The sequence below is a fragment of the Entelurus aequoreus genome, linkage group LG08 (genome assembly GCF_033978785.1).
Source record: "Entelurus aequoreus isolate RoL-2023_Sb linkage group LG08, RoL_Eaeq_v1.1, whole genome shotgun sequence".
In the NCBI taxonomy this organism is placed as follows: domain Eukaryota; kingdom Metazoa; phylum Chordata; class Actinopteri; order Syngnathiformes; family Syngnathidae; genus Entelurus; species Entelurus aequoreus.
Genome location: NC_084738.1, coordinates 55,152,617 through 55,173,419, shown reverse-complemented (window position 1 = coordinate 55,173,419; position 20,803 = coordinate 55,152,617). Strand labels below are relative to the sequence as shown.

At 41.3% G+C, this 20,803-nt stretch overlaps 2 protein-coding genes across 2 annotated transcripts in view; one reads left to right on the top strand and one right to left on the bottom strand.

Annotated features, from left to right (window-relative positions):
- The window catches only part of nup188 (nucleoporin 188), a 41,902-nt gene extending 29,888 nt beyond the window's left edge, over positions 1–12,014 (bottom strand). The window contains exons 1-10 of the mRNA XM_062056834.1: positions 11,913–12,014; positions 4,075–4,129; positions 3,914–3,987; positions 3,756–3,840; positions 3,592–3,672; positions 1,336–1,380; positions 1,164–1,256; positions 973–1,092; positions 699–910; positions 500–614 (exon numbers count right to left, since the gene is read on the bottom strand). Of these exons, the coding sequence (XP_061912818.1) occupies positions 500–614; positions 699–910; positions 973–1,092; positions 1,164–1,256; positions 1,336–1,380; positions 3,592–3,672; positions 3,756–3,840; positions 3,914–3,987; positions 4,075–4,129; positions 11,913–11,938 (906 nt within the window). The 5' untranslated portion in view covers positions 11,939–12,014. The remainder of the gene's footprint in view (positions 1–499; positions 615–698; positions 911–972; positions 1,093–1,163; positions 1,257–1,335; positions 1,381–3,591; positions 3,673–3,755; positions 3,841–3,913; positions 3,988–4,074; positions 4,130–11,912) is intronic.
- Positions 12,015–13,457: 1,443 nt separating this feature from the next.
- On the top strand, positions 13,458–17,702 carry dolk (dolichol kinase). The gene is made up of 2 exons (XM_062056823.1): positions 13,458–13,569; positions 15,366–17,702. The coding sequence occupies exon 2, from the start codon at positions 15,432–15,434 to the stop codon at positions 17,004–17,006; it is 1,575 nt and encodes a 524-aa protein (XP_061912807.1). The 5' UTR covers positions 13,458–13,569; positions 15,366–15,431; the 3' UTR covers positions 17,007–17,702.
- The last annotated feature ends 3,101 nt before the right edge of the window (positions 17,703–20,803 follow it).

Below are 20,803 nucleotides of genomic sequence, written 5' to 3'. Positions count from 1 at the left end.
AATTGAAACTCTCTCTGACAGGAGACTGCCAGACGTTCCCAGCAAACCCTCACAATGCGTTTGGGCCTGCCAGGTCTGTCCGGCATCCTCCCCCACCATCGCAGCCAACCTCAACCTCAATGGAGGTCAAATAAGTGTAAAAGGTAAAAAACAGAATTAAAAAAAATCCAAACGGAAAAACTTAACTTTAAAAAAACAGAATAGTTTTATTGCCATTATTGTTTTATTATATCGTTATTTTAATGTATTGTTGTTACTATTATTATTTCACATGTTTATTCGTTACTAATTTATATCCATTGTTCATTTAACTTATATTTAACGTGGAATTTTGATGGTAAAATAAATACTCATGTTATCAAATTAATGAATAAAAATGATTGTGATTGTTAATTTTGCCACAATCTTCTAGCTCTAACCTGCCAACCAATTAGGGCTGATTCTGGTAATTAATCCTTGTAAAAAAATAAATAATATTTTTTGTTGACGTGGGTCACACCTTGACGATGTCAAGAACGTTGGAGAACTGGTGCTGCTGAGTACAGTCCTCCAATGCACACTTGTGGAGGAAGTCTATGTCCATGCCCTCCACCAGGATGAGGGAGCCAAGGTAGCTGCATATTAGAGGGAAGAAAACCTTAGAGAGTATTTAAAGGACATTTTGTGTGTGTTTCAAGAGCAGACAAAGTTCTTCTCACCCGATCCTGTCCACTAGCGCGTCCATGCTCTTGTCCACCAGGTGCCTGTTTGTCTGCCGCAAACCAAAGCCCTGCTCCTTGAACATTTTGGTGAAGGCCAGCAGGTCGGCCGGGCTCATCTCGAAGTAGGCGTAGTACAAGAAGATGATCTCCAGAAGCAGTGACTGCTCTCTCAGGCACTGCAGGAACCACCGGGACACCTGCCGCTCCGTCTGGGGACGACAAAACAATGGACAGCTTGTCTCTCACTTCTAAATATGAAACGCGTCATCACCATGAGGTTTCCGTGGGTCTCCCATGTCGGCGCCTCAGCTTTGAAGAGGTTCTGGAACTGGGACTGGTAGTTGTTCACCAGGTCCTTCTCCAGTTTGTTGACACAGTTCGAGTACTCGGCCTTGACCAAACAAAACAAATGTTACAAACGAAAGTTTTAATTCTAAAGTGCTCAGAGAGGGTGCTCCTAACCCTGTAGGGGTGTCGCTCGTCTTGGAAGTAGGTCAGCATGAGGAGGACACACCTGAGTAGACACATGCGCTCCTCGTAGTAATAGTCAGCTACCTGTCAATCAGAAAAACACCAACTTAAAAACTAATACTTGACTTAATAAATAAGATGATTTATTCAAACGGCAACTCACCTTAAGTAGCAACGCTTGACTTTGCCGCTCATCCTTTAGAACAACCTGCTCAAAAACACATTAGTTAGTAGATCATCAATTCATTTCATAATGTATTTAATAGCTTTCATACTACAGATTAGCTATCAACCGATATGTGAAAGCACATCAGAGAAGAATTCTCACAAGAACTCAATTAAATGCCCTGTCGGATATCAAAACATATTTGAGGAGAATTATTGACAATGAGAGTAATGCCATCCATCCATTTTCTGTTTAATCTTTAATAAAATTTAAAATATATAATTGGTCTCCAGCAAAAAAAAAACTTTCTCATGTAGGGCGAATGGGCTGGTGTTTGAGCAGTGCTTATTACTATTTCACTAAATATATATATACACTACCGTTCAAAAGTTTGGGGTCACCCAAACAATTTTGTGGAATAGCCTTCATTTCTAAGAACAAGAATAGACTGTCGAGTTTCAGATGAAAGTTCTCTTTTTCTGGCCATTTTGAGCGTTTAATTGACCCCACAAATGTGATGCTCCAGAAACTCAATCTGCTCAAAGGAAGGTCAGTTTGGTAGCTTCTGTAACGAGCTAAACTGTTTTCAGATGTGTGAACATGATTGCACAAGGGTTTTCTAATCATCAATTAGCCTTCTGAGCCAATGAGCAAACACATTGTACCATTAGAACACTGGAGTGATAGTTGCTGGAAATGGGCCTCTATACACCTATGTATATATTGCACCAAAAACCAGATATTTGCAGCTAGAATAGTCATTTACCACATTAGCAATGTATAGAGTGTATTTCTTTAAAGTTAAGACTAGTTTAAAGTTATCTTCATTGAAAAGTACAGTGCTTTTCCTTCAAAAATAAGGACATTTCAATGTCACCCCAAACTTTTGATAAATACTAAATACTGGTATCGTATGTGTATATATTCTATCTGCTGATGTAGTTCTGTTGTAGTTGTAAATAAAAAATAAAAAAATGAAAAAGGCAGATACCAATATACGCCACAATGCCAAATGTCGTAATCTGTAGATGCTCTAAAACAGACCTGGGCATTCTGCGGCCCGCGGGCCGCATCCGGCCCTTTGTGCGTCCCTGTCCGGCCCGCGTGAGGCCAATTATAAATTACAAAAATTTTTTTAAAAAGTATCTATGTCGAGTGTGCAATACAACGGTGCTGCTTTTGTTTTGAAAATCGTTATTTGTATTACTTCCGTGTGGACGTATGCGTGATTGTGAGTGAATGTGAACAACTGCAATTACAAAATAAAGTTGAAAAAACATCTATGTCCTGCGCGCAATACAACTGTGCTGCTTTTATTTTGAAAAGTATTATTTATGGGCGTGTGTCCGTGTGTAACCTGCGAGTGAAGGTGCACATGCAGCGACAAGTGATGCACGGTTTACACCCGAGACGCCAAAAAGAGAAAAGTTGATGAGGAATGCCGTGTTTTCAACAACACATGAACTGCAAAGCAACGTCCCCTCACCTAAGGTGCGTGCCTGCGCAATTGCGCACTGCTCAAGTGTCTGCTGCGCGCAGCAAGTATATGCCGCGCACCAAATCAAATCCCATCTGAATTCTAAACAAAATAAACATATTTATTCTATGGAATTTTGCAATGCAACTTTGAGTGACAGTGACAACAAGCGGCCCTAACGGTGTTCGTCAACACCGTTCAATTGAACACCGTTCAATTATTGTAACGTCTATTGAGATGCTTCGAGGACAGGAATTATATCGATCACTTTATTGAACAAAACTGTTTATATTCGGACATAACCACACCAAAAACATGAGTAAAACAATTCTATCTCGAAAAACTAGTCATTTTCTGCCGTACAAACCAGGCCAAAACCAACTTGTCATCTGTCACCAACACGCATAGCACTAAACCACTGGTGCGTTTAAGGCCACACAAAAAGTCGGACAACTCAAACACCACACAAAGTTACACTATGACTCCTCAGTCATACGTGTGCTTATTTTACTGTCATTTATTATTAATGTTAATTTATATATATTAGTCATGGAATGCTGTTACACACACTATGTTGAAGTATTACTATTATTATTTTTATTATTATTATTATTTATCTTACGGTATATATCAAAAATAATATTGAGCAAAATTTAATTGAAATATTGTCGATGTGGCCCTCCAGCAGTGCTCGGGTAGCTCATGCGGCCCCCGGTAAAAATTAATTGCCCACCCCTGCTCTAAAATCTAACAGAGTGAATTATCAAAGTGAAAACCTTTAAAGAGTTCCGAGTTCCCCTGTAGTCCTCCTGCAGGTAGCATTGCAACAGCTGCACACTCTGCAGCTCATCAAGTGCCTGTTACCAACACAGTCAATCAAAAAAACGACCAAATAAAGAGCTAATAAAAGTGATATTTTCCCTAAATGATAATTCCTTACCAGCAATTTACTGATCCTAAGACCGAAATCTTTTAAAGGCTGAGCGACATCTTTCTTCTCCTTCACTTTGCCAGCAGAGGAGGAGCTAGAAAGTTGCAACGACAATTACTCCCTGGCTGAAATAAAGGCTGGGTTTGATCAAATATTAGTAAACATACCTGGGCGACTTGTAGTAGCTTAGCCCTTGATGTAGTCTGTCCCAGTGGGTTTCGAGCTCAGACTGGATTTGAATCTTTGAACATTAAAACACAGGGAGAACATCATGTACATGTTTTTGTCAGCTCGAAGACGATATACAGTTTGCTTTGAAGGAACATACCGGCTCTCGCAGGGCTGATCTTCCCAGCAATATGGTCCATAACTCTCGACAGCTTCTACAAGAGAATTTAAATGAAAAGAACACGTCTGGAATAAATCTTAAATTTACAGCAGTGTGAGTACTTCTATTGCTTTTTAAGTGTTAAGCAGCTATTTTTTTATTATAGTTTAAAGCTTGGTAGCAACTATTTCTAATAGTGGGATACTACTAGTGCATAGGCATCAAACTCAAGGCTCGGAGGCCAGATCTGGCCCGCCAAATTATTTCATGTGGCCTGCCGCCTAGGGCTGGGCGATATGGCCGAAAACTACATCATGATATACGCTTTGTATATTGATCGATATCGATAATTATTGATACTTTTTACAACTTATTTAAGCCTGCCAATAAATACTGTAAAACCATTTCCAAATTACCAAGGGTGCTATTAATCAATGGAGTAAGTGTCTGGTACCCAAGTAGGATGAGCACGGACGGCTAAGGTAATAAAATATAGATTTGAAGGTAATTGCAGATTTAAGACACTAGATGGCAGTAGTGTATAAGCTATTGAACACTACACAGTAGTTTGGGAAGCAACTAATTAAACCGACACATTGGAAATGTCAGGATGTTGCCGCACTGTCATTAAAACCAACAAAACTAAAGACAAGTTTCTGTTATTGAGTTGATATATCAAGATATCACAGTTTTTCTTCTCACTACATGCAGAGAATCCACGGCAAGACAGAAAGACGGCACAACCACACTAGTTATAATAGTAGCGTCGTATGTGTGTGCTCTTTTAAGAATGGCAGTGTGGAAGACTAAGGAGAGCGAGCGGTAGCATGCAGCCCTAGTGGGGATAGGCGGTTGTGTACGGCAGAAAGAAGAATGAAACATCCAAATTGTCACGAATTGGCGGCCTCGTCCTTTTGACCCGAAAGCGGAGCTTAGCAGACCCATTGTCGGGTAAAGTGAAGAGTGTTACTCCCGACGAAAACTTCGGCCCTGGAGGGAACGTCTCCCCTGCGCTCCTCGACTACAGTCTGGGACCGGAAAGGTGTAGTTGATACTACATTACTACATTATTGGCGTGTCCTTCCCATTGCTCACTTGCTCTGTGACACTTCCTGTTTCCTGGGTTCCCAAAGCGCAAGTGACTTCATGAAACGAATATCGCTTCATAATTTCTGGTTTCTTCCGACCAAAAAATATAAATATGTGTCTATCGCAATATATTGGTATAGTATTATCAGCCAAGCCCTACCACCGTCTCATTTTATGTGATACGCTGCATTATTTTATGTGACTGCAAAAAAAAAAGGTTGGCATTAATAACGCATTTTCTGACGAAAATCATGTATTATTAATTATTTCGACTTTGACAGAAAAATGTACTGCATCCAATTTCATATGCTGTTCACTTTAATATTATCTGATCCTACAACATACAGGGCAAGTTATCCATCAATCTATTAATAACAATTATAGTAATCCAAGAGTTTCCTGTGCAAATTGTGTACCAAGGCTATACATTTATATTCACATTTACATGTCGCCATAATTGTGATGTGGCCCTCAATAAAAACGTGTTTGACACACCTGTTTTACCGTTTAACATATCTGATAACGCAACAAGGTATTCCAAGCATTTTTTGGGGGTTATCAAAAATAACTTAAGGGGAACTTTTCTAAATGCTGTCTATTATTATGACATAAGCAGAGCCAATGAACAGTACTCTATTCCGCCCATAAACTCCAATAAAAAAAAACATTAAAAAAGCGCCAACAATACTCAATTTGCATTTGGAGACTTGAATATTAACCATGTATTAGTGATATTGTTATTATAAGCGCTAACGCAGACAAACTATTTATAGCAGCGCCCTGATCACGAGCTTGTGTGCCAATGTTGACATGATCTACTGATCAGCTGTTTCCTTCCCTATCAAAATTTATTGTAGATGATAAATCATGCCTCTCACCTGGATAGTAGGACGAGGACGTATTCCGACAAGTTGTTACACTTTGACAGTCAATTAAGACTCGGATAGGACGAGAACGACACAATAAGACTCTTCGTTCCACCCCCCCGCCTCCTTTTTTTCTCGCAACGATTATGAGTCATTCTTCATCGGGAATATAACAAGATTCTATCAGTCGGCGTCCTAATGACAGCAGACATTGTACAGTAAGTGAGGTTTTATTAAGTTTGTTGGCTCTCACAATGTCTGGAGTGAGCAGTAATCAGTGATATAGTTGGGGGGAAAAAAGCAAATGATGCATTTTTTAAATCAATGAGTCGCATATGCTTACATTTTGCAAATGTTTTTATATTATAAATGTGCCTGTTACTACATTATATACAGTATATGCTTACTTAATTTATATAAAACCTTAATGGAGGTGTTTTGATGTTGTTTAAGGGTTTTATAGGCAGAATAGCAGACTTTTGATTGCATTTATTTATTTACTGTTAAAAATGCATTAAATAAAAATACATCCATCTTCATGTCTTTCATTAAAAAAGTGCAGTTCCCCTTGATATATCTGCGTGCCCCCTTGATTTAAGATTTCAAAGCAAGTTATATATGTTGATCAAAATCGATTCCCTATGCAAATTGTCTAACAAGGCTATTACTATACATTTATATTCATATAGATCACTGTTACAAGCGGCCCTCTGAGGGCAGCCAAATCGCAATGAAGCCCTCAAATAAATCAAGTTTGACACCCATGTACTAGTGCTAAAGTGTATAGATATGTAAGCAGTCGTTTGTAAGCTTGGTAGCTAGCTCTTTTTTATGTATTATATAGCTTGATATATTTTTATTTCAAGGGTTAGAGCACGTGTCAAACGCAAGGCCCAGGGGCCAGATGTGGCCCGCCACTTCATTTTATTTGGCCCTCGAAAGCCTGGAAATAATATGTATCAATAAAGTACTGTAACTTTTCTTACTAAATGTATTATTTATTTCTATTTTGGGAGAAAAAAAAAGTATTCTATGTATTCGCAAATTATGTTAACTCAAATATTGTCTAATTATGCAAAAATATATTATCAAACATTCAAACCATTTTTTGAATAGAAATAAATACGAATAATAATGATTTCAAAGTAAGTTATCCAAGTGCACACTGTAAAAGTAGCAAAAGATTTCATTGTAAAATTGAGAAATTTACTGGGTTTTTTTACAGCATTTTTCTCTAAATGAAAAAAACAGTACTTTTTTTACTCTAATAAACTGTGGTGCCGTTTTTGCATTTACAGTAATACACCGAAAAATCTACAGTTGTTGATTTGCGGTTTAAAAAAAACAAAAAAAAACTGGCAGCTCAGGTGCCCAAATTTTACTGTAAAATTGCAGGTTTTTTTTACAGTAAAAAACTAATTTTGCAAAAAATTCTGGCAACTGAGCTGCCTATTTTTTTTTTTCACCATAAAAACAGCAGTACTGTTTTTCCGTTTACAGTAATATACACAGGTTCCGTACACCTTTTCCATGGCCAAATTAAAACACTTTGTAAGACTTTTAAGATCAATTTTCCAGTTTTTCCAGTACCCTTCAAAAGGCGAAAGCCAGTGTGAACAATCCATAGCCTTGTTGTTTGAGGTCACCAAATGCTGTCTGTAGGAAAAATACGGAAAATCTGCTAAAACCTAAGCCTAACATTGAACCAGCAGTTATCGTTGACTGAATGGGGCATAGAAAATGAAGCAGTGTTTCTGTAGACTATTCAATGTCATTGGTGTTTGCCAACGTTGTTTACTTGTTTGTTTGTATCATAATTCATGCATACATCATGTTCATTAAAACGACAACCTCCCGGCATGATGGACCGATGCACCACTGTCCTCTTGGGGGCGACACAGAGCCGTATATACGCGGCTCTGGCATGACAACAACCTAATGTAAGGGCTCGTGCAAAGCCAACAGATCAATAAGTTCATTTTTAAGGGAACTTATTTTATTTTTTCCCATTTTATAATCAGCCTTATGAGTCAGACTGCCGAGAAATATGATGCACATTTCCAAGCACTTCACCCAAAATTCAAGCATTTTTCCAACCTTGAAAACACAACATTAAAATCCAAGCATTTTCAAGGTTTTTAAGCACCCATATGAACCCTTTATACACTACCAGTGGAGTGCCGTCAGAGCCAGCAGGGCCTTCTCTGCTGGCCTAACATAACCAGAAATCATGATCATAATTAAAGATAAGTGGGTTTTTTTATTTACTTTCCCTAAATATCTAAAAGTATTCATATTCTCTTCATGTCATATTATGCTCCTTCCAGCGCTGTTGTTTTTAGTTTATAGAGTTTTTATCCAATCAGAATTCAGCTGGCTTATATTTCCGTGCTGTAATAAATCTGCTAGAAGCCTTCAGATTCAGCAATGCTGGTGTCTGTGCACCGTAAATGAACGGGGACATACAGTGATAGACAGTTGCAATAGCCAATCAGATCACGCGTTGTTGTCAGTAAGGCCTTCTAGATGGCCTAAGGCAGCTATATAGTGATGTTATGAGCCAGGTAACATAAGAACTCCATTACCCAGAATGCCACAATAGTGAAGAGCATGCGCAGTAAGTTTAATGTAGACATGTTTTTGATGAGCACGCTATGGAGTAAACTTTAAGAACTCAGCCAAAACGCCTCGTCTGCATCTTTTATGATTAGACAAGACAACACATATATTTGCAAGGCCATTTTTAAGAAGGATATTTAAAGAGAAACCACATCTTGTGAGACCACGTCGGCCAACCCCGGAAGCTAGCTCAGCTGTGGATGAAATGTGAGTTCAGATATTTTATGTCTTTATTTTTTCACGTTTAAAATGTTTTTTTTGCTATTTTAATTTTGACAGTACCACATAAGATATGTTTTAATTGCTGATGCGGGTTTATTGATTTTTAAATGCGCCAGAAAATAACCCGTTTTGTACAATGCCCAGTAGTGTGTAAATGTGTTTCTGTATAGTATTTCTCCAGCAACGGTCATGTGGTGACATCAATGATGGGATTTTGAGAGGTAATCATTAAAGGCCTAGGTGGGAAACGCACGGCCCGCCACTACATTTCGAGGTGAAATTCTTACTATATTTTTTTACATTCTAGCTGAATTTTTTTTTTTATATAAAATGCATTAAAAATGGTGTAATAATTAGAGATGTCCGATAATATCGGACTGCCGATATTGTCGGCCGATAAATGCTTTAAAATGTAATATCAGAAATTGTCGGTATCAGTTTCAAATAGTAAAATTTATGACTTTTTAAAACGCCGCTGTACGGGGTGGTACACGGACGTAGGGAGAAGTAGAGCGCCAATAAACCTTAAAGGCACTGCCTTTGCGTGCCGCCCCAATCACATAATATCTACGGCTTTTCACACGCACAAATGAATGCCATGCATACTTGGTCAACAACCATACAGGTCACACTGAGGGTGACCGTATGAACAACTTTAACACTGTTACAAATATGCGCCACACTGTGAATCCACACCAAACAAGAATGACAAACACATTTCGGGAGAACATCCGCACAGTAACACAACATAAACACAACAGAACAAAAATACCCAGAATCCCTTGCAGCACTAACTCTTCCGGGACGCTACAATATACCCCCGCCCCTTCCACCTCAACCCCGCCCACCTCAACCTCCTCATGCTCTCTCAGGAAGAGCATGTCCAAAATTCCAAGCTGCTGTTTTGAGGCATGTTAAAAAAAAAAAGCACTTTGTGACTTCAATAATAAATATGGCAGTGCCATGTTGGCATTTTATTCCATAACTTGAGTTGATTTATTTTGGAAAACCTTGTTACATTGTCTAATGCATCCAGCGGGGCATCACAACAAAATTAGGCATAATAATGTGTTAGTTCCACGACTGTATATATCGATATCGGAATCGGTAATTAAGAGTTGGATAATATCGAAATATCGGCAAAAAAGCCATTATCGGACATCTCTACTAATAGAAGTATTCACTCTTAGAAGAAACATAACTGCGATGTGGCCCTTAGTGAAAACGACTTTTGACACCTCTGGGCTAAAGGGTAGTCAAAGAGGCAAACAACAACACTAATAGAGGTATTCAATATGTATTTGTACATTTAAAACTTTTAAGCGGGTTCCCCTTACATGTGAAGGTGCTTTATGTGTAGTTCTAGTGATGGGTCCGGCAACACCGATGCATCGGCGCATGCGTCGAGCTCATAGAGCGATACCCTGTGTCGGTGCGCGTATCGCTTTTAGAAAGTCACGTGACCGAACACGAGCTGTTTTGGTCACGTGACCGCTCATGAGCTGTTCTGGTCACGTGACCGCTCATGAACTGTATCGCACTGACGCCTGCGCGCCAAACTGTGTTTATTAGGAAGCGGCGCAATGCGTGTTGTTGACGAACACCATTAGGGCCGCTTGTTGTCACTGTCACTCAAAGTTGCATTTCAAAATTACACAGAATAAATGTGTTTATTTTGTTTAGAATTCAGATGGGTTTGATTTGGTGCGCGGCATATATTGGCTGTGCGGCGCACGGTGTGCGCGGAGGACGCTTGAGCACTGCGCAATTGCGCAGGCGCGCACCTTAGAGGGAAGGTTGCTCACAGGGCACAGAGGAGGTGTCAGTGCGATACAGTTCGCGTATCGGTCACGTGACCAAAGCAGCTCATGATCGGTCACGTGACCTTCTAAAAGCGGTACGCGCACCGACACAGGGTTTCGCTCTATGAGCTCGACGCATGCGCCGATGCATCTGTGTGGACCCATCACAGGGACGGTATAGCTCGGTTGGTAGAGCGGCCGTGCCAGCAACTTGAGGGTTGCAGGTTCGATCCCCGCTTCCGCCATCCTAGTCACTGCCGTTGTGTCCTTGGGCAAGACACTTTACCCACCTGCTCCCAGTGCCACCCACACTGGTTTAAATGTAACTTAGATATTGGGTTTCACAATGTAAAGCGCTTTGAGTCACTTGAGAAAAAGCGCTATATAAATGTAATTCACTTCACTTCACTTCACTTCATCACTACTGTTACTAGAGAAGGTACAGGAATGACGGCGTGGCGAAGTTGGTAGCGTGGCTGTGCCAGCAATTGGTTACTGGGGTTCAATCCCCACCTTCTACCATCCTAGTCATGATACATGTTCACATTATTTGACTGTATCTAAAAAATATATCTTTATTTAAATGAAGATATGAAATAATCCTAAATGAAATACAATGACTTGGTTTATATTATTGTATATACTAGGTCATAATATCAGTGTCAGTTGAGTCGGTCCATAGGTTGCCTGTAGGGATTTTTAATGTCCAGCAGATGTCAGTATTTAGTGACACTGTATGACACAGTATCAATACAGTTTTGCAATGTGTCGAAACGCTTCATGAGGCCTCATCAACCCATCACTATGTAGTTCCCTTTCATGACTAAATAAAAACAAGCTAGCGAAGTTGCAAGTTTGAACGACACCAGAGAATACTTGAAGCACTTTAAAAAAAAAAAGCGATGCAAGCTCTTTGCATCTTTAAACATCCATCCATTTTTCTACCGCTTGTCCCTTTCAGCCGCCAACATATCGCCTGCTAAATCAGTTCACAGCAGCATGCTGTTGTTGACATGCGGCGGGCACAAGAAGCCATTCAAACGGGTCCCACTGTTAGCACATGCTAAGCTAAATTAGCGGATCGAAGAACCCCGGTGACACGTTTCTCAGCGAGAAGACCTGACAATGGAAGGCTTAATGAGCTACAAAATGCTGTAACGGTGTTTCCTTTTGACTACACGCGTATTGACTAATAATACCACCATAAAACTTGGTTAAAGTTTGCGGCTAAATAGCATACCTGAAGCTCATCTCCGAGTCCGCCATCTTCAGAGCTGCGCTGTGATTGGCTGCTGAGCTATGTCGTCACGCTTTACTTCTTCGTAGTAAAAAAAGGGAAAAAAATATGCTTTACCGCTACCTTGTGGGCGGTGTTCAAGTGTAGCCAACAGTTATGAAGACGAATATCTTTTATTAATAACGTGACGAAAATTAAAGAAACTCTTTGTTCTGGTTTCGCGTTTTGACGCATTGTAGGCGGAATGTCTACGTTTTCCCAGCATTCTGAAACGCAACAGTAGGACACGCTGGACTGAGGGCAACATTTGAGTTTAAAGGCAATTTTAGGGAAGGGGGAAAACAATAAAGAATGTAGCAAGGCTCTAATTGGATATCTTAAGATAACAGGCTTAATACTTTAAAGTATAGGTTGTTTTTTCAATAATTGTTTTATTTTATTTTTTCTCTCCCCTTTTGTTATGTGTGGTTTTGTGTAAATACATATTTGATATGTATATACCGGTACTATGGAAGTAGAATTGTCTCACATCAACTTATATATACCAATAAGATATTAATACATATGCATATATTAATAAATATACAAATACAAATGTGATATACAAATAAATACATAATTTGTACAAATAAACGCGTATTTGTAAATAGTTTTTGAGATTTTAAAATATATACAAATAAAATGTTATAAATATAAAAATGTGACATACAAATAAATCCATAATTTTTATTAATAAACATGTATTTGTAAATATATTTTTGAGATTTGAATATGAATATGCTTGATTTTGTATTTGTATTTGTATTGAATATGCATATGTGGATCGATTATTTGCTTTTGTGTCAATGAGACATTCCTCTATGGAAGTAGAATTGTCTCACATCAACTTATATATATCAAAATGATATTAATACATATTCATATATTAATAAATATACAAATACAAATGTGATATACAAATAAATAAATAATTTGCATAAATAAACACGTTTTTGTAAATATATTTTAGAGATTTACAAAATATATACAAATAAAATGTATAAATATAAAAATGTGACATACAAATAAATCCAGAATTTGTATAAATAAACGTGTATTTGTAAATATATTTTTGAGATTTGAACATAAATATGCTTGATTTTGTATTTGTATTTGTATTTAATTTGCAAATGTGGATCTCTTTTGTGTCGATGAGACATTCCTCTATGGAAGTAGAATTGTCTCACATCAACTTATATATATCAATAAGATATTAATATAATATCATATTGATATATATATATAAGTTGATGTGACAGTACATCAACTTATATATATCAATATGATATTGTATTAATATCATATTGATATATATAAGTTGATGTGAGACAATTCTACATCCATAATATACCAACATAGTCTGTAACCTAAGTACTCACCCTGAGGACACACACACTCCAGTACAATAGGTGGCGGTATGCACTTATAACGTTGGTTGCGACCCGCCATAAAAACGATGAAGAGAAGAAGAAACGCAACAGTACTGTCGAGGGGGGCGTACCACGTGACCCGGCTGTCAAACATGGCCGCCCCCTGTTGGCTGTGAGAGCTTCTCACAAAGAAGAACAATCGGGATAGTTTTAGTAATTCACCTCGCAGCGCGGCTTCCTCCACCAACGCGGTATGTAATGTTTCGGTATATCCACTGTTGAACAATAGAATCGGTAATGTTGCATTTAAGCTAATGAGTGCTTCACTGTTAGCCTGTCTGTAAAAATGATGAATCATGAATGCGATACATATCGCGACAAATAGGCATCTTTAGCGATATTTGTTATTAAAAATGCCCGTCCCAGCCTCGGGGGAACAAAAGGTTTATGTGCAAAGAGCATTCATGCTGCTGGTGTCCTGTAGGGCAAATGTGAGTCATGAGACAGGATGTCACAATCAGTAGAGATGTCCGATAATGGCTTGTTTTCCCGATATTGTCCAACTCTTAATTACCGATTCCGATGTTAACCGATACCAATATATACAGTCGTGGAATTAACACATTATTATGCCTAATTTTGTTGTGAGGCCCCGCTAGATGCATTAAACAATGTAACAAGGTTTTCCAAAATAAATTAACTCAAGTTATGGAATAAAATGCCAACATGGCACTGCCATATTTATTATTGACGTCACAAAGTGCATTATTTTTTTTAACATGCCTCTAAACAGCAGCTTGGAATGTGGGACACGCTCTCCCTGAGAGAGCATGAGGCGGTTGAGGGGGGTGGGGTTAGCGGGGGTTTATATTGTGCTGCAAGGGGTTCTGGGTATTTGTTCTGTTGTGTTTATGTTGTGTTACGGTGCGGATGTTCTCCCGAAATGTGTTTGTCATTCTTGTTTGGTGTGGGTTCACAGTGTGGCGCATATTTGTAACAGTGTTAAAGTTGTTTGTACAGTCACCCTCAGTGTGACCTGTATGGCTGTTGACCTACGCCCGTGTACACAGCGGCGTTTTAAAAAGTCATAGATTGTACTTTTTGAAACCGATACTGATCATTTTGAAACCGATACCGATAATTTTCTATATTAAATTTTTAAAGCATTTATCGGCCGATAACATCCCTAATAATCAGTGTTGCTAACATCGACTTTACTCTCTTTACCAGCAAGAATAATGACCCGAGTGAGGAACTGACCAACGTACCGCTCACTGTCGTGGAATTAACACATTATTATGCCTAATTTTGTTGTGATGCCCCGCTGGATGCATTAAACAATGTAAGAAGGTTTTCCAAAATAAATCAACTAAAAAAAAAATGGGAAAAAAATGCCAACATGGCACTGCCATATTTATTATTGAAGTCACAAAGTGCATTCTTTTTTTTAACATGCCTCTAAACAGCAGCTTGGAATGTGGGACATGCTCTCCCTGAGAGAGCATGAGGAGGTTGGGGGGGGGGACGGGGTTAAGGTGGGGGCAGGGGGTAGGGTGTAGCGGGGGGTGTATATAGTAGCGTCCCGGAAGAGTTAGTGCTGCAAGGGGTTCTGGGTATTTGTTCTGTTGTGTTTAAGTTGTGTTACGGTGTGTTTGTCGTTTTTGTTTGGTGTGGGTTCACAGTGTGGCGCATATTTGTAACAGTGTTAAATTTGTTTATACGGCTACCGTCAGTGTGACCTGTATGGCTGTTGACCAAGTATGCCTTGCATTCACTTGTGTGTGTGTGTGAAAAGCCATATATATTTTGTGACTGGGCCGGCACGCAAAGACAGTGCCTTTAAGGTTTATTGGCGCTCTGTACTTCTCCCTATGTCCGTGTACACAGCGGCGTTTTAAAAAGTCATACATTTTATTTTTTGAAACCGATACCGATCATTTTGAAACAGATACCGATAATTTCCGATATTACATTTTTAAAGCATTTATCGGCCGATAACATCCTTAATAATCAATGTTGCTAACATCGACTTTACTCTCTTTACCAGCAAGAATAATGACCCGAGTGAGGAACTGACCAAAGTACCGCTCACTGACCTCGCCCCGCAGCCACCATGCAGATCGAGGCGGTGCTGGTGGAGTCGGCCGTGGTGTCGGCGGTGGTGCTGTGCGTCCACATGGCGGTGTGGAACCAGCACTCCTGGTGCGCCGTCGCCCTCGCCATCCAGGCCTTCTATGTCCAGCACAAATGGGACCGTCTGCTTAAGTCAGGGAGCGCCGTCTTCCAGTTCCGTCCTTCGGCCAACAGCGGCATCGTCCCCGCCTCCATGGTGATGCCGCTGCTGGGTTTGGTGCTGAGGACCAAGTGCTCTGAGGCGGGGAGCGTCCACTTGGAGCGCTTCTCCATGGTGGTGACGGTCAGCGGCATGACGCTGGCGCTCTTCCTGTCGCTGATCGCGCTGGGCGTCACACGGCCCTTGCCCACCAACACCTGCGTGGTCGCCGGCCTGGCCGCCGGCGTCGTCTTCTACACCACCAAGCAGACGCTGACGGTGTCGGAGGTCATCGAGGTGCTGGAGGTGCTGCTGATCTTCGTCTACCTCAGCCTGATCGTGCTCTACCTGCTGCCTCGCTGCTTCACGCCCGGCGAGGCCCTCCTGGTGGTGGGCGCCATCAGCTTCGTGGTAAACCAGCTCATCAAGCGCTCGCTGCTGAGCCTGGTGGAGGCGAAGGGCGACCCCATCCAGTACCTCCTACCGGTGCTGGTGGTCGGCTCACTGCTGCTGGGCGTCTTCTTCGCGCTGCTCTTCTGCTTCATGGAGTCGGAGACCTGGGTGTCCTCGCTGTTCTTCCACACCATGACAGCCGTGCTGGGCCTGGGCGTCCTCATGCCGTGGCTCTCGCTCTTCATCGGGCGCCATCCCATCATGTGGCTGTGGGACTTTGTCACGCTCAGCGAGCGCCGGCTCGCCTTGATAGGCTACTGGGTCTTGCTGTGCGCCCTGGCCACCTGCGTGGTGCTGCAACAGAACTACCAGCGCCAGTCCGGGTCCAAGAAGCACCAGGCCTCCACCGTGGTCCGGAAGTACTTCCATCTCATCGTGGTGGCCACTTTTGTTCCGGGGCTTCTGTACGACCGCCATCTGCTGCACGTGGCGTCCGTGGGCTGCTTGGCCGTCTTCCTCTTCCTGGAGTACGTGCGTTACTTTCGCATCAAGCCGCTGGGTCAACCACTGCGCCAGCTGCTCACCTTGTTCCTGGACGAGCGCGACTCCGGGCCCCTCATCCTGACCCACATCTACCTGCTCCTCGGCATGGCCCTGCCCGTCTGGCTCTTCCCGGGTGCCTGCGCCCCAAAAGGGGTTCTTTCCGGCGCCGGCGGCCTGGTGCCCTACGCCGGCGTCCTCGCCGTAGGTGTGGGCGACACCGTGGCCTCGGTGTTCGGCAGCACCATGGGGGAGATCCGCTGGCCCGGCACCAAGAAGACGGTGGAGGGAACGGCGACGTCCGTGTTCGCCCAAATCATCGCCGTGGTCATTTTTCTCATCTTTGATGCGAGCATCAACTTAAACTCCACCTACTTGTGGATCGTGGGCTCCATCGCACTGGTGGCCATGCTGGAGGCGTACACCTCCCAGATCGACAACCTCCTCCTGCCCCTCTACCTCCTCATCCTGCTGATGCTCTGACAGGAACACAAACGGTCTGCTTGGAATTTTAAAAGACTTCAAACGGCACAAAAAAACGTGTTTTAACCGAAGTATGAATTATGCACATTTATGTAAATGAGCACGTCACCCGTTTGAAGAACACTAAGTCCGCTTAACTAATATTTTCATTATTTAATAACTTTCCTGATGGGAACACATAATACTTTTGCCTCAAGTAGTATTAAACTATAGCATAGAGCAGGGGTTGTTAACCATTTTGACCTGAGCCCCGGGGCCCACCTAAATATTAACACTGTCCATCCATCCATCCATTTTTTACCGCTTATTCCCTTCGGGGTCGCGGGGGGCGCTGGAGCCTATCTCAGCTACAATCAGGCGGAAGGCGGGGTACACCCTGGACAAGTCGCCACCTCATCGCAGGGCCAACACAGATAGACAACATTCACACTCACATTCACACACTAGGGCCAATTTTTAGTGTTGCCAATCAACCTTTCCCCAGGTGCATGTCTTAATTTTAGTCTTTTGTTAATCATATTTAATAATTATATCTAACCTACTTAAAGTTTAACAGGATAAATCTTGTCAAATTTTATGAAACCACGTGTTAAAGATTGTTATCAAGACGTAGGTCAGGATTATTTACATGCAATTCAGCAGTGCCAAAAAAAATGTTCTAAGTAAATAATGGTAATACATTTTTTTCTTAATGGTGCTGTTCGCAACTTCCTCACAGTAACATCTTTCAAAGCAAAAAATACAGTATAACAAGAACACCACCGGCTAGCTCATGTTACCATTAGTGGTTTAACACAACACATTTGTTTGAAATTGTCTACAGTGCAGGCCAAAAGTTTGGACACCTTCTCATTCAATGCATTTTCATGACTATTTACATTGTAGATTGTCACTGAAGGCATCAAAACTATGAATGAACACATGTGGAGTTATGTACTTAACAAAAAAAGGTGAAATAACTGAAAACATGTTTTATATTCTAGTTTCTTCAAAATAGCCACTCTTTGCTCTGATTACTTCTTTGCACACTCTTGGCATTCTCTCGATGAGCTTCAAGAGGTAGTCACCTGAAGTGGTTTTCACTTCACAGGTGTCATAGTTTTTGATGCCTTCAGTGACAATCTACAAGGTAAATAGTCTTGAAAATAAGGAAAACCCATTGAAATGAGGTGTGTCCAAACTTTTGGCCTGCTCTGTATATTTTTCACAATTAAAAAGTTTATGCCGTAAAACTTTTTACCAGCCCGAATAGGATGATTGGTTTACGGCAGTCACTCACCCGGTCTCGCCAACAAGTACGCGCAGGGAGGGCGTGCACACATACAAAAGCAGTCCAAGAGAAGCAACAAACAATTTGCAGCCATGTTGTTAGCTAGCTATCCAAATTGCTATTATTAGCTAACAACATCTAAAGCTAATGTGCGTGCATTAGTGACGTACGTATGTAATCACGTCATTACGTGCAAGAAGCCATACGAGGGCGGGATATGTGTGTAAAATACATTCGAAATTTGGCGCCCTCTAGGCACATGTGTAAATGTTGCAAACAAATAAACTGTCAATAAAAAAATCAGTCCAAATAAAAATACAGCTTCACCACTTTAGTCATAAGTTTTGCGCTTAAAGGCCTACTGAAACCCACTACTACCGACCACGCAGTCTGATAGTTTATATATCAATGATGAAATCTTAACATTGCAACACATGCCAATACGGCCGGGTTAACTTATAAAGTGCAATTTTAAATTTCCCGCTAAACTTCCGGTTGAAAACGTCTTTGGTTGATGACGTATGCGCGTGACGTAACCAGTGAAACAGAAGTATCTGTACCCCATTGAATCCAATACAAAATAGCTCTGTTTTCATCTCAAAATTCCACAGTATTCTGGACATCTGTGTTGGTGAATCTTTTGCAATTTGTTTAATGAACAATGAAGACTGCAAAGAAGAAAGTTGTAGGTGGGATCGGTGTATTAGCGGCGGACTACAGCAACACAACCAGGAAGACAGAGATGGATAGCAGACGCGTTAGCCGCCGAACTCACCTTAACTTCCTCCGTCTCGCCGACCGCATCTGTGATCGGGTGAAGTCCTTCGTCGCACCGTCAATCGCTGGAACGCAGGTGAGCACGGGTGTTGATGAGCAGATGAGGGCTGGCTGGCGTAGGTGGATAGCTAATGTTTTTAGCATAGCTCTGAGGTCCCGTTGCTAAGTTAGCTTCAATGGCGTCGTTAGCAACAGCATTGTTAACCTTCGCCAGGCTGGAAAGCTATAACCGTGTAGTTACATGTCCCTGGTTTAATAGTATTGTTGATCTTCTGTCTATCCTTCCAGTCAGGGATTTATTTATTTTGTTTCTATATGCAGTTAAGCACGATGCTATCACGTTAGCTCCGTAGCTAAAGTGTTTCGTCGATGTATTGTCGTGGAGATAAAAGTCACTGTGAATGTCCATTTCGTGTTCTCGACTCTCATTTTCAAGAGAATATAGTATCCGAGGTGGTTTAAAATACAAATCCGTGATCCACAATAGAAAAAGGAGAGAGTGTGGAATCCAATGAGCCAGCTTGTACCTAAGTTACGGTCAGAGAAGATGTCTTGCACTGCATTCTAGTCATTCACTCTAACGTTCCTCATCCACAAATCTTTCATCCTCGCTCAAATTAATGGGGTAATCGGCGCTTTCTCGGTCCGAATCGCTCTAGCTGCATTGTAAACAATAGGAAAATGTGAGGAGCTGTTCAATTGACTACGTCACGCTACTTCCGGTAGGGGCAAGGCTTTTTTTTAAATCAGATACCAAAAGTTGCGATCTTTATCGTCGTTGTTCTCTACTAAATCCTTTCATCAAAAATATGGCAATATCGCGAAATGATCAAGTATGACTCATAGAATGGATCTGCAATTTCATTTAAATAAAAAAAAATCATTTCAGTAGGCCTTTAACTTCTCTATGGCTTTAGCTCCAGACTCATGTTTGATATTGTCATTACTGCCACAAGTGGCAGAAAATTGAATTACAGCTGTGGCCCATATGGACCACAGCTAAGAAACAAACACATGCTCACACAGCCCCACAATGGTTAAGAAACACTGGCTTTGAGTAGGAGTGTCCAAACTATCCATCCATCCATTTTTCTACCGCTTGTCCCTTTTGGGGTCACGGGGGGTGCTGGAGCCTATCTCAGCTGCGTTCGGGCGGAAGGCGGGGTACACCCTGGACAAGTCACCACCTCATCGCAGGGCCAACACAGATAGACAGACAACATTCACACTCACATTCACACACTAGGGCCAATTTAGTGTTGCCAATCAACCTATCCACAGGTGCATGACTTTGGAGGGGGGAGGAAGCCGGAGTACCCGGAGGGAACCCGCCGCAGTCACGGGGAGAACATGCAAACTCCACACAGAAAGATCCAGAGCCCGGGATTGAACTCAGGAGTGTCCAAACTATGAATAACACAAATGTGTTTTTCTATAGCCTTTTTTTTCAAAATAAAAGCATCTTTTGAAGTTTCTGTATAAGTGAGGCTACTTTCTACTGTACTCTTGCATGAACAAATGTGAACAAAAGTAGGCTCTATTTTTGTAGGTTCACTCCACTGGTTCGATGGGACCTCAAAAAGGCGCACTTCAATGAAGTATTCCTTTTTCCTGTGAAAATGACTTTTGTCCGTGTACTAACATTTTTATAAAAAATAAATCTGTTGAGACTACTTACTTACCAGCATGAGCATGCTTTTTTTTTTCCTGAAGTCACGTAATGTCGCTGTGATAACGTGGGATTGACCGA

Bases quoted from the DNA above. Each gene is read 5' to 3' on its own strand.
- dolk (XM_062056823.1), top strand. From the start codon at position 15,432: ATGCAGATCGAGGCGGTGCTGGTGGAGTCGGCCGTGGTGTCGGCGGTG.